The 14,900-nt window shown below is 37.2% G+C and overlaps 1 protein-coding gene across 4 annotated transcripts in view; it reads right to left on the bottom strand.

Annotated features, from left to right (window-relative positions):
* Positions 1-14,900, bottom strand: part of TRIO (trio Rho guanine nucleotide exchange factor) — a 244,543-nt gene that overhangs the window by 150,569 nt on the left and 79,074 nt on the right. For 2 of the 4 annotated variants that reach the window (XM_014261572.2, XM_014261575.2), the window contains exons 6-9: positions 13,095-13,166; positions 12,173-12,295; positions 3,892-4,083; positions 479-610 (exon numbers count right to left, since the gene is read on the bottom strand). In XM_014261572.2, the coding sequence (XP_014117047.1) occupies positions 479-610; positions 3,892-4,083; positions 12,173-12,295; positions 13,095-13,166 (519 nt within the window). The remainder of the gene's footprint in view (positions 1-478; positions 611-3,891; positions 4,084-12,172; positions 12,296-13,094; positions 13,167-14,900) is intronic. The other 2 variants (XM_005533046.3, XM_014261576.2) reach the window with 2 other exon arrangements.

Genomic DNA, 14,900 nt, shown 5'->3' with positions numbered 1-14,900 from the left:
AACTAAGAACCTTCTGGCTTCTCAAGTGACATCCTTTGATAGTTAAGTCTTTCTTGTGAGACAATTTTAGAGACCCATTCTCAAAACACACTTAGAGAAATCCATGCCAACAGAATACCTTCCCAAAGAATGCCCAGCTAACTTCCCTTCAAGTAAATGTTTAAACTGTAATATCCCACTGCCATTAAAAGGTAGTAAGATGCGAATGCAAATTAAAACATACTTAGTACTTTAGTGCTCCAAATGTTGTTTGTACCTCACATGGTTAAATCTCACATTTTAATTTATTTCCAAAGGTTACAGGGAAGACTTTAACACTTCACTTTTGAATAACAGTAGCAAAATCCGATATATCAGATTTAAAAAGAAGCTCAGCACTTGAGTTTCCAACTAACTCCCAATGCAACAACTGATACTGATTCATGATCCAAACTTAACATGACACAATTTAATCTAAGGAAACAAACAAGACACTGACCTCAGAGTAAGCCAAGGTAATGTGCTCATATATCCCTTGATGATGATGGATAGCCTCTTCTAAATCCTGCAGTTCTGAGGGAAGCTCCACCTCACCACAGGCTTTACACCATGAGTCCACATTGCTCATGTACTGCAACAGAGAAGAAACATTCGGCTTTGATTTTGGGTTCTACCATTAAGTACACACAACAGTATATACAGAAGCACAAAAGCATCTGTGTGACAGACACTGAGAAGTCTTCTTTTAAGCAAAAAGTCTTTACAGTACTTCTCTCTGAAAGAACCAGAAGTTTATATCAGAATAGAAAGAAATATCAAAGTCTGAATAGTGCTTTTAGATATCTGAAACTCCTTGAGTTGTTTGGAGACAGGCAGGCTTAGCTGTATGTTGGCAGTCTTCAGAACCAATTTAACTCTTGGCAATATTGATGCTTCAAGTTTACTTTTGCTCCTTTTCTTGATTTGCAGTTAAGAAGTAGTTTCTTTCATCCTGCACCTACCATTTCAGAAACACGAAAGCCAGTTAAGGTCTTGTTTACACAAGGAAGTAAAACATGCTACAGCTTTCAAGTCCAGACCCTTGGTTTTTACCTGTCAGCTCCCTGTGCAGATACTCATGGTATCATGAGGTTTATGACCTCACCTCTTTTCAATCTTCAGAGAAAACCATGTTACTTTGCACGTGCACACAAAGAATTACTGGTGAAGCATTCACTGAAACACAGTTGTCTTTTGCTGGAAAGAGGTTATCAAGGAAGCAAAGCAGTGTCAGGGCACAGTGAATTCACACCTCAGTCCCCAAAGAACTAACTTCTACTTGCAAAGAAGTACTAAATCCATCTGGCAAGCTACTACAGCAGCAAGCATGTAAGGGATTTACAACTTAAGTGGAGGTCTCTTAGGACTAGGATTGAACTTTGAGCACACAGCTATGTCAGCATAGCTGCTTGAGTCAAGTCTTTGGGGAAATTGAGGATACCGCAACAGAAATCTCTTCTGCAGACAATTCAAGTTATCTCTGAAATTTAAGCTGTCTTGACAGACAAGAAACTGCCATCACAGCTATATGCACAGCAGAACTTCGGCTGACTTCCTTTTCCACGGCTAGGGGGCATTGATTTTATACCCTTGTTACATTAGAAGGGAAATAGGAAAAAACTATCTGTTCTTCTAGGAGTTTTCATAGTTGTTAAACCAAGTACAGCCAAGCATATGTGAGCTCTGTAAAGTAAATTTTCTCTATTCATGTCAAGTTCAAGACTCAAAAGTCATGAGACCAAGCCATTCATTGCAGCATACGTATCTTAATTCTTGGAGCAGGTGTAGTCTTTTGAGGAAAAAGGAATTCATAGATCATTTCCAGTACTCTTCTATTGTTTGATAGTTGGGCAGAAGGGTGGTGGAGTACTTAACTCTAAAATACTTATTTAATTCTCATTAAGGGCCACTTTAAAAATAGCTCTAATGTTAAGCACTGAACATTAACAGAAGCTTAATGTGCACCAGGGAGCAGGCACTGATAGCTGGTGCAGTCTTCAGTGTGCCTGACAGTAGGCAGCAATACTTACCTGTCACTTGCAAGAGAACACATGCATTCAAGAAGGGTGTGATTTTTTCTTGGGCTGCTTACTTTTTAATCTTTTTATGTAGGTCAAGCATCAGCAGTCATTAAAGGGGTCATTCCGCACATTCCAAACCTTCTTTCCTTGAACTCGCTATCCACTGTTAATGAAACAGCTAATATATCACAGGCAGGTATCTTACAAATAAACTAGGGAAATCCATTGCAGCTAATCATAAAATGAAAACTGCAGAAAGAGCAGTTAAAAGTAAATTCATCCCAGCAGATGCTGCATTATTTTCTCTCATTTTTATTTTTCCTCCTGTTTACATTCTACATTTAGTTTACACTTACATTTAGTCGTAAAGAAGGTACACTGACCCTTGCTGTACTTGCCCAGCACACAACTATACACAAAATTTAGTCCCTTGATTTCAGATGAGCATAATTTCTTATATTTGTTATGAAAAATGACAGCATTTGAGTCAAGGTATACCCACCTGTTCACATTTCATTCATCTTTCTCCTACATGTATAGCTCAAAGTGCTTAAATGCAAACCCAAATGACCCAAGTAATTAGAAAAGCATCAATATTGACAAGATACCAATCTGTGTCTATGAAAAGCTTCAAGCTGACTGCCGACTTTTCTATCAGAAAAAAATTCCTGCATCTCATTTTTATGTAGCTTTACTGCTAAACCTGCTAAAAGGAGTGGCATCACTCCTTTGTTATAGTGGCATCATTTTATATAATTTACCTTAGTCTGTCTAAGGACATTAAACCAATGTCATCACTAAAATAATGAAAAGCAATGTTTTTGCATCTTAATAAATTCTCATTTCTAATGTCTCGATATTTATCAAGTTAAACATCCATGTAGTAGAAATCAAGGAAAAAGTGTCTTAAAATCAACTGCACCACCTCTCTCTGTTTCTGAAGTTTTCAGCTCCCAAATGCTTCCTTTATTCATTCCAAATGAAAGTTGCATCAGACATGAGACCTTTCCTTGGATATAATGTAGCAAGGCAAAATGAAGGAAAAGTATTTACATGCAGCACATCATCCATACCCATCCAAGAACCTCTGCTCTCCAAACACACCAGGGATGTACAGAGCAGGCAGTATACAAGATCAGCAGGTGACTCAACTGCGCACACAAAGCAACTCCTTCAGAACTGAACTCCCTTGAGGGCAAAACATGCTTTCGCCATTAAGATTATTAACTTGGGGATATTTATTCCTATTTCCCCGACATCTACCTCTTCTCCAGCAGTTACACATGGTTAATGACTTAATTAAAATAATTGGTATAGGCCTAAAGCTAAAATGTTTTTTTTGCATAGGAGGAATCTCCTATGGAATACTAAGTAAACATCTCCCACCACAATTTCAGATTCAGAAGGCAGTTAATTAACTTCTCAACTTTTAAGCCAGTTCAACTTGTGTTTTCTAGAAGCAATTATTTTGAGTTAGATCTTGACACTCGAGCAGTGATGGGAGTTGAGTGGTGAGGACAACAGAAGTGACAGGAAAGGCATTATATCGATCCTTAAAAGCCTACTATAGTTAAGCATTTCAGTCCACTTCATTTTCATTCATATAGCTAATTTGGTTGTTTTACCTTGCACTGATGTGGGCAAAGCATTTTGTATAAAATTTAAGGCCAGTGGGCTAAACTGAGGAGAATAAAATTTTGTTTGAGTATCAAAATTGGCAGAAATAAATATTCTGGCTTTCTTGTTAACCTTTTCAATCACTTTCTTGCACTTTTGTCCAAAGCAAAAGCAAACTGCGCAACTCCCTGTTCCAGCACATAACCTTTGTTGATGCCCTCCCCAATTCACTAACCTGTTCGGCTTTTTGATGGAAGATGGAGGACATGTCCAGTAATGTGCTACGTTCATCCAAGGCTGCAGCAAATGCCTTCCATTCCTGTTCCAGCTGACTGGCAATCTGTTTGATTTGCTGTGAGGCGTAATGGCCAGACTCGATCAGGCGGTTTGCTACTGACATGATGCGGCTTATGTTTACATACACATTCTGTGGAGAAGGAGGGAAAAGTTAGTGCAAGTTAGCAGGCCAATTAAATACAGAAGTATATTCCTAAAAAATTCTATTTTATTACAGTAGTGATCAATAGTCTGGTTTAATTTGGCAAGTTTATGCATGCCAAACTTTGGAATCTAGGTTACAATGAAGCAGTCTGTCCATAATTGACAAGTGAGAATGAAGACTTGAAATAATCAGTCTAAAACTCATGTTAACAATCAGCTTAAGCCAATTTATGTTACATGAAGACACATTATTACAATAAAGAGGAAGAAATAACCACATTTTACAACAACCTCAATAAAAATGTTTACAGACATCCAAGCCAACAAGACATTCAGGCACACACAATATAGGAAAATTGAAGTATCTATCTAAGATCTCAACCTATCTTAATCTATACAGTATGCATGTGTGCAACATCTGTGAACCTTCACATCAACTTCTGAAAGTAACTTTTAAAGAAACAAAATAACTCTGAGCTACGAGAAGTTTAACAGTTTTACATTTTATTTTCTTGCTGCTATACTGCCTCAGAGCAGCACTGAAAATCAGACAAAGTCCAAGATCAGAAGATCTCGAGTATACTGGTGTTATGTTAGTCACTGATGATTCTTAGTCAATCTAGTTTTCAATCAAGACTTTCTGATTCCTGTGAAATAAAACAAGAACAACTTTACCACCAAAAACTTTCTGAGTATCTCAGAGTTACATGTGTTTAATACAGTTGACATTTCCTTCAATTGGGCAGATTCCTATACATCTAGAATGAAGTTCTTAGAATCACAGGATTGCTGAGGTTGGAGATTACCTAGTCCAACCACAAGACATTGAGCCAATCAGGTGGAACCATGACCTGCTGACATCCAGCCATTGCCCAGAGCTTGACACTGACTGGCTGCAGCAAGTGTTGCAGCTCCTCCAGGCTTCACTGTCCAGACTCATCTGAGCAGCAATTAGGACAGGCGCCTATTGACTGCAAACTGTATGCACATACGCAAGCAGGAGCATACCTGACACAGCCTACAGCTCAGCTGGTCCACCCAATAAACTAAGCATAGCAGTGTCATGTTGGCTGTTTTTCCCTTCTGCACAATAGTACCTTTTACGTTTTTAGGTTATCCCACACATGTGTGCTCTGCTTTTTAAGCACAGCCAAACAACTGGTAGAGTACAAATCTGGTATTTCCAACAAATTTTAAAACACTGGAGAGCATTTAGGCCTGTTGAAAGTATATGTAGCATAAATGCAAGACTGCTAAATGAATACAGAAAGATGGTCTCTGCAGTTGTGAGAAGAAACAAGTGCCCAAAGAGAAAAGAATAAAGGCTATAGTAGGACTTCCATTTGAACTCTTTCTGTAACATAATAAAGTAATTTTGGAAATTCTGGAACAATAAAAAATTAAGTAAAAAATAAAGGACATGCCACTATAAACATGAAGTAAAACAAATTAAAACTGAGCTGTGGTTAACATGTATTCATTTTCCCATGGCAATCAGGCTTCACACGTCTGGAAGAATACAGCCTGTAGCAGTGTGAATATGAATTAAAAAGCTGACAGTTGAATGCTTTCCAAGCTATGTACACCACATTCCTTTCCTAAAAAATAAAAAGAAAAAAAAAAACAAAAATACTTTACAATAATCTAAACCTTCTACCTCACTACATGATACATCTACCAAAGTTTTAAGTATCAGTATTTTATAATGCAATGACCCAAATGAGATAAATTTAATTAAGGAGGAAAAGAATCTCTAATAGCAACTCATTACAATTAGACTGTCTTTAATTGACCCTTGAAGGTCAACAAATTTTGTTGAATTTCCTACAAGGACAGGCAATTCCAGTATCATTAGTATAAGACAACTTCATATTTTGCACTGTTTGAGAGATGAGAAACACTATTACAAGTGAGCTGTCACTCATTTACCAGAGACTGATATCTTATTCCTTGTATGCAATTATAACCTGGTTTTAGTTAAGGAAGCAACATCTAGGAGATAGTAACTGATAAAGTCTTATTTAGTGACCTCATTTACACCATGTGAATCTGTACAAAGCACCTGCGGCTTCTAAATGTGTATCAGCTGTCTCAAAGGTAAAAGGGTAATGTGAAATTGCATTTCTTTCATTGTGTTACACACATGACTATTTTAACAAGACTTAAAAGGTAACAACTCAAGTCACTGCAGTGACAGTGTAAGTAATGATACAAATGTACTTAGCATGATTGTTTTCTCTCAAAATGCTCTTTAGCCAGAAGCTGAAAGGACACCTTATGATATCTGGAAAGCTCCTCATTTCAGATTTTTCCTCTAAAGAGAGTATACAAATAAAAAAAGGTATTGTTCATCAAAGCAATATAGATTAGTAGCCTAACAGCGCTGTGTCATTCTTTAGCACGTGCCTGAAAGGCAAATACTCGGGAAAAATACAGGTGACAGCCTAACAGCTTAACTGAACTTCTAGCACACTCACACAAAATAAAGATCGCAGGTGACCTGAAGATTCCATTTTATTTCCTGATTTTCCCAGAGCCATTTAGAAAATGTTTGCTTAGCTCCAAGATTTCCAACAGCAGTTTTCTGACACAGAGACTATTACGCATTCAGTTTTAAATGCCATCAAACTCAGTGACATGATCCATAAGCATCACAAGTGGCACCACTATATAGACTGTAGTGAGCTTTAACTATTTTACTGTAATAGAATTAATTTAGCAATGGAATTTTCAAATCATCTGCCACCTCACACACAAATGACTACCAAAACATGATATGCTATTAATGTATGAATTAATACCTGCTTTAATGATTTACATGTTCTCTAACATTTCTTCTAGCCTCATTTGTGAAGCAACAGTAAAACTGTCACTTTGGGAATACAAACTTCAACGATGAGGGCTGCAGGACAACTAAAGTAAAACCTGATCTATTCCCGTGGAAAAATATAAACTTGGCAACATTCAAGCTGTAGTTAATGAAAGTGTTTAACTACAACTTCAACTACAAGGATCCTTTAAAATTCTCAGGTACCATTTAACCACTGCTATCAGCACTGGAACATGTTTAATATAATTTCACTCCAACTTTCTTCAAATATGGTGATCTCTTCCCTACATTTTCCACAGTGGACCTGAAGAATATTACGGAAATATTATATAGTCCAACACCAACATTACCTTCTTTCCTCCTTTACTTTTCACTCACATTTATGTAATCATAGTAAATGCCCATGCCTTCAAACTCTCCCTACAGCCACATCACTTTCATGTGTATGTTTCCCATTACAACACTAAGTATGGGGCTCTAAACTGGATCTAGTTCTCTAGCAGGACCAACTGAATCAGATCATTTTCTTTACAAATCTGAAGTTCAGCCACCCCAGTAAGTACCAAGAGTGAAATAAGATTTGTTTCTTTTCAGTAACACCACTGTCTATTTCTTTAGTTTGTGATTCATTGACATGAACGTACTTGTTGTATTAACCCCTCAGTAACTGACTGCTTTTAAAAAACTGTTTATTTGCTTCTTCCCTCTTAAGGATTGCACATTTAGCCTGTTCTATTTAGCCTTGCTGACTTTGGAGTGCTCCTCAGAAGCTGAAAATAGCCTGAACTCATTTTACCTTTTCAGTCTATTCTCAGGCTGGTGGCATCCAGATATTGTATCTAAGCATTAACTGCCCTGGCACCATAAAGATTCTCTAAGGGATGTACACCTGTGGTCTTGCTCTCATTTGCCCAAATCCTGAGAACCAAGGGCAGTCTAGAATTCTCATGGTGCTTAAGTCTATCTCAAGAGACAAATCTTGAGATTTTGTAACAAATGGTTATAAAAACACATATTTAAAGTAATAAGAATCAGAGGGGTAAAATATGTCAGCAGTTAAAAGGAGGAGGAAAAAATTACACTAGCTCTAAGCTCTTACCTTACCTGACTTTCTTCATGTTTTCATTTGTACCAGCCCCTGTGGCTGGATTTGATCCTTTTAGCTTTTAACTCTGCAAACGTAGGGATATTCAGTTGTTGTGCTCATACTTTTATTTTAACATCCCAAAGCTCTCACCAGTGCTCATCTCTGACACACTTTTTGGATAGCATTCAGGATTTGATAACTACCTTGATAAAATGGTTTAGTGTATGCAAACAGTCTGTTCTGAGAACATTAATCAACTTAGCAATACGCCTACAACTGAGATAGGAGTTTTCGGATTATAGTTAATAAATGTAACTTCTACTCATGGTCCTATCAACACTGAGACAAGGAGCAGTCATAGCACATCCTTTAATAGTAGCATGTGTCAGCTTTCTCCAAACAGAGTTTCATTTTGCCTGCATCACTCTTCAAGCATTTTAACCCTCCCCAGTGCAGGGAGAGGCACAGTAAAACTGTAATGAAAGCAAGGCCATCTAATCTAGCAAAAGAGCAGAAAATGTTCAAACAGACAACATCTTCCTCCTCACCCATATTTCACATGACTTCTTGTCTTCCTTGTGTCTCAGCAGATGTATAGAAAATGGCAGGAAAAAGAGTGGACAGACACATAACCAGTCTTTTCTACTCCTGCATACAAGACAGACTAATTGTATAATCATGGGTACTTTACTCTTGCAGTTTAAAAACTCAATACATATTTTTTGTAGTTGTAACTCCTATGATGCTTTATTTGAAAGTTTCTCCCTTAAAAGGTACTAAAAGCTTGACTTGAGAAGCGAAGCACTGGTTTAGTCACCTAAATAGGAACGTTAAGCTGAAACTGAGTATTGCTTAACTCAAATAAATCTCAGGACTTGACAACAGCAATTTACTGTTGACGAAAGCAGGCCTTGAAAATTGTACTGAAAATCCATCCTCATCTTCAGAGAGCAGAATCATTGAGATTTTGCTTTTCCCTACAGTTATGGAACATGGGATCTACTTGCCCTATAAATAGACAGCCTTGACTTTTATCACTACACAGCTCCTCAAATTCAGTAACAGAAAGTCACACACCTATAGCTGCACCTGTGAACAGTCAGTAGCTCTTTCAGTAACCACATCAACCTGTGTGTTAATCCATGGCAACCAAACATATGTCCCTCTTTAATGCACAGAACTACACCCATCCAGCTTTTCTCTGGGACAGATTTACTGCAGTGAGAACCAGTCTGTGTATTAACCTTAAGACTTGCATGAACTTACTCCTGTTACCTTGAAGTGCAACCACATGAATACACAAGATTCCTAGATATAATATTTTCTAATGAAACTTGTGAAAGTGAGGTTAAATCTCCTCCCTAGATGCATTCTTTACCTTTTCACATTTGGTTCACACGTCCAACTATTTTGTGTTCTTACTGAAAACCAACATTCTAAAAAATGGCATAAAGCCATTACAAGAAAATTTTTAAAAAAACTTCAGCAAATCCTCTTTGTCCTTGGTGTAACTAACTCTTGTTCATGACAGGAAATGAGCAGCTTTCACAATGGTTTACATCCAGGTGGCTTGCTTCAGACTGGAATACCAGATCAAAATTTTGGCATCTCACCCAAAGGCTGTCACTCTTTCCCGGCCAAGTTTGGCATAAGCAGCTGCAGAAGTTGCCCTCCACTTCTTGGAAACAAACTGCTGCTTGGGAAGGAAAGGGACATGAGAGACCCAGCTATTGACAGAGAGAGTAGCACCTGCTGTGGAGGGGAGCATGTGCCCTGCAATAACCACAAAGTGCTGGGAAAAGCAGCTGCAACATCAATTATCGAGAGTTAAGCTGTGAGCAAGTGCAAGAGGTTGCATTTAGCTGCTTGGGGAGCATTCATCCTTTGAACAATTCTTCCCTACCTGAAGTGAGCATAAGAAAATTGACTAGAAAGCAACATCTATTAAGGTCCAATTAGGGCCACAATGAAATGCCTTCTAAATCTCCTGCAATAAATAAACCTTATACATTGTTGTCTTTCTCCCTTCCTCTATTCCATCCAAATGAATCACTTCACATGGTTGTTGATAGGTTAAAAGTTAAATTTAACTTCTGGTGTTAGAGTATTCACACAAGAGACCTTAAATCCACTTTGATTACTTTAGAGTTGCACTGACAGGAAGAATGAACAAACAGCAGCTTGTTAAGCAAAGAGCATATGTGGAGAGTAGTCAGGGAGAAGCTGAACATACTTGTAGGAGTGAAGACTGCCCGACATTTTTCCAGTTGAAAGCTAATGAAAAATAGTGCCTGACAAAATTCAATCAGTTCACATCATTCCTTATGTCACGTTCAGTTTAATCTTTGCCCCTAATCTATATGAAAGGCTTTTGCCATTTAACCAAATAAAACCCAGATAATCTGAATGCTGCTTAAATCAAAACCAGGGACCAATCATACTGAATTTATATTTTCCTCTTCCATGGCAGAGAACCTCTTCTGGGGGGGCTATTCTACAGAAAAAAATGCAGCTTGTTTTTACTCTTTTGAATGTTCAGATAGCTTAATCTGCCCCACATTTACGCTGCTCCTTGTAAGCTTTAAGAAAACATTTTGCAGGCTGAGAAAAAAATCCCCTGTAATTAATGCATTTGACAACTAAAGGCAAAAGAGAGATTAACAGGAAAAGACTAATAGCAAACACAGAGCAGGAAGGATTATGCTGCATCACTCAAGTGCTTCCTACTGTTGATAGCATCTGAACAGTCTAAAAGAAGGAAAAAAAATTAAAAAGTCATCCAATTTGAAGAAAAGAGCACAACAGTGATTAATATGAGGACAGGCTTACAGAAGAATTTAACATTTAGACTGTAACCCCAAGAATTGCCTGGAATGCCACTCAAAATTACTAAGTTCCAAAAGTCATCTCATGTCAATGACACCTACTGTCATCCTGTGTTTCTTTCTGCTCTACTTCATATGCAGAACAGTGAAGAACAACAACAAGGTGCTTCATAAGGTATCAACTCCCCACCCTGTGAACCAAATCTAATGGTCAAAACCATCTATGATATTACATAACTTACTTACAAAGTTCACCATTATTTGCTTTACTCTCTTCAGAAAGTTCATGTTGATTTTAATTTTTTTAAGCTTTTGGAAACAGAGCTGAATTGCAAAAGAAGAAAATGTGCCTGCTCTCATCGTGTCTTCCATTGTCTTACCTCCAGCTACACCATACACAGGAGCTGCCTTTCTAGTCCTTCCATTACTTCTGCAAGACATATAACCTAGGTAAGTTTATTTTGCCACTTTCCTGTTCTACAGAAAAACCCTCTTGAAAGAGTTGATTATTTCAACCACACTTGAATTCAATTCCCATCCTTGGACTGCCAAGAATGTTAATTTGTAACAAGACTGATAGTGTTCTTCCTTCATTGATCTAACAGACAGGAACTGGATTTAGGCCCAAGGTTATTTAAACACCTACAGTGTGTTAAGGACCTAAAATACACTTCAGAATTTTGTCCCCATGTTCAAACCACAATTCATTAAACTGAAAGTAAATAGCTTTCACTCATTGCCAGTTAAAATCCAATTTTTTTTTTAAAGACTACTGGGGATATTTGACCAAAAAAATTGTTTAAGCTCCATTTTACAGTTCCAAAAATGAGAAGTATCTTCTTAAAACCATGGAAAATTATTACAGCAGGCTCAGTTACTTCTCAGAACCTTTTGACAGCAGGCTCAGTTACTTCTCAGAACCTTTTGTCTGAGCTGAAATCTATTCAGAAGATTCTGAGAGCTATTTCTTTCAGAATGGAAAGCTAAAATCTGTATTACATATGATTGTCTGAAATTTTCTACAACACCCAATGTAGTGCTGAAAGACACATCCCAGATTCTAGAAGCTTGGACACTTACATTTGAGAGGTGCTGAGGTTGTGTTGAACACTGCCATTTGTCAAAACAATTTTGTTGCTTTTTCACAGTACCTCTGTACCTGACCACCCTTTATTTTCCTCCAATGTGTTTTGTAATTTCATTGCTCAAACACAAATTTGCACTACAGAAAGAAGAGAATGATCTGTGTCTATGTATTTGCAAATTCTACCTTAACACAGAACAAATAGCCACAGCACTTCTGTACTGCCTGTGCAGGGAGGGCTGTTCTTACCATACAGTTCATGGCAAAGTGATTGTGCTGTGTCTGGAGTTCCATCGTGTGGGGGTGACTGGTTCCAATCTCTGTGTAGCTGTTCAGAAACAGACCTTTGTTGTGTGTGATCCAGTCAAACATCTACATGAAAATATTGAGGAAAGAAGGAAGTTCAGTAATTTTTATTTTATTATAAATAATTATTTTAAATAATTGTTATGGCAGAAATCATGGAGAAGTAATGTAAAATACCTATGAACACAGAATACAGACTCTAAGGCTGTGATAATTAACACTGATGCTCTTTCCATTCTAAGTTACTGTATATTTTAACCAAATCACTGCTGAAACCTGTCTTTTTGTATCAAAGAGCTGAGGCCATTACTGTTATCTTTACTACAGGTGTTTATCACAACAAGCTACAGTAATATCACAATCACAAACTTCATTATTATGAAGAAGTCATAGTAAACAAACAGGCTTGGAGCACAGCCCTGAGTTGCCAAGCTTATACATTCTCTAGTGTCAGCACTTATTGACATCAGCAGCTTAGCAGTTTAGAATGAAAATAGCAACTCATGGAAATTAAATATAAATTCTTTCATGCTGATCAAGTACTTCAGCTGTGAGTTTAATATTTCTAGTTTGTAAATTTACAGCAGATTTGAAAACAATTATTCTATTTTTAGATGACTTATTAAAAGTATTAGTGAGCACAGAGTTACCTTCTTCCAGAAAAAAAATTTAAGAGAAATTTAGGAATAATCTTTAAATATGCTTGTGGTTTTTTTTTTAAAAAAAAGAGAGTATTTTAATATTCAAACAAATTTTAGGAGAGACCTTAAATGACAGTGCCATCAATGAAGGCACACAGGTATGTTAACAGTGGCACTGGAAGGCAAAGCCAAGCAACACATCAAAGAGCTGTTTAACACCCCACCTGCTCACAATGGTCTTGAAATCTTTGCTGTATCTCAGCAAATGAGACACACCTGCTCTCTGGATTTCTAAGCTGAAACAGATTGTCCAGGAAAAAATGGTAGAAGTAAGCATTCATTTTAAGATCTTTCAAAACATGCTGGCTAACAGAACAACATTATCAAGTCCAATATTTGTCCCAAGTCCATGACCACTAAATTATAAGCAGACCAATACAGTAAGAACTGTAAACCAAACTTTTGAAGTTTAGATAACTGAGACATGCTCCTGTCTGATACCTGATCACACACTCCTATAATTTTAAGCTTCTATATCTAGAACTCAATGAAAATGTGTTAGAACATTATTCAAAACAGACACTGCTACTGCTCATGACCATCCTTCTCTAGGTCAGAATTTGCTGCCTTCAGACACTTAAAGGGCAATTCCAATCAGATTCCCTCCCTTGTCCGTTTTTTGCTTTCTCTTCTCCTGAATCAGTCCAAATTTCTTGCACTGAATTGAGCAAGCCCTCCAAAAGGAACATGTTTTCTTCTCCCCATGCAATACCCTTTTTTTTTTCCAACAAAGATTCCATCCTTTCCCACATTTCAGTAAAATACAGACGTACACTGATAAAAAAGTCATGAGCTGTGAAATCTAATCTGACACAAGCAGTAAAAATACAGGCTGCAAGTAGATTAAGGCAAAGGTCTTAATCCAAAAGTGAGTTGGGATACTACACAAACCTTCTTTTTAATATTTTTTTACTGGCTAATGAGAAAAAAACACTCCCATGCATGGTAACTGCATTCAACTTCATTTTCAGGTGCCTAATATTTCCTCTTTGAAAGAAAGATGTGTTAATTTAGTATAGATTTATTCCTGGAATCAGAAATGTAGAAAACACTGCTAGGAGTTTATGCAACTGTATGGCAGGACAGAGGTCAGTCCCACAGGCTCAAGTATTTCACAAGAAGTTTCCTAAAGCCCAAGTTATGTAAGCAATTAGATAAAATATGAGGAAACTAACAAAACATATTTTGATGGTGCTTACATGGTACTGAAAGATATGCTATAATGCAGGATAATTAATGCTGTAATGAAATGGCTGCAAGGCTGATAAAACGCATTTGGGTCTGAAAGAGCAACACTAGAACAACAGCTTGCATTATTTTCTAAATCATTTTTAGACATAGATAATAATTTTATCTTTTTCCAACTCTATACATGTCCCTATTATTTTCAGCTATATCCAACCAGTAAACACTTACTTTAAATGGTACTTTAAAAAAAATATTTATTTTTTAAACAAAGCAGAAAACATTACAGTAGTGTAAGGAAAGTCCCTGAGGTGAAATGATGAGGGTAAAGGAAAGTACAGGTGAAGAATACAAATTAAGAAGCAGGAAGAAATTAAGTTTTATATGTTTGTTCTGTTTTCACTCTTCCCCATGCATTTGCTAGTGACAGCTGCTGGAGAGTAGAATACTGGTTTAACACTGACCATTGGTCACATGCAGTTCAGGCAATCTTGTATAAATACTTAAAGAAATCTGAGTACTTCAAGCTCTGACAAAAAACATATCTACCACTTGACTGCATAGTCTAGTTACTACTACTCCCAGAGAAGAATTCCCCACCCTTCCTTAAAGCTATTTGTTCCATGGTAACAAGTCAATAATAAGTGATTGCAAAACCATTCTACATGAAAATAGGCCTTATTTGAGCTCATCTAAAAGTGATCTGCCTGCCATACTTCCTCTTCAAATTCCATGACAATCAAGGGCCTTCTCATTTGAAGGGACTGATTAGCCTGAAACATTCT

Source organism: Pseudopodoces humilis, chromosome 1 (genome assembly GCF_049639895.1).
Source record: "Pseudopodoces humilis isolate 2021_Gansu_Grassland_sample_001 chromosome 1, ASM4963989v1, whole genome shotgun sequence".
Classification (NCBI taxonomy): Eukaryota; Metazoa; Chordata; class Aves; order Passeriformes; family Paridae; genus Pseudopodoces; species Pseudopodoces humilis.
This window is presented reverse-complemented; position numbering and strand designations above follow the sequence as displayed.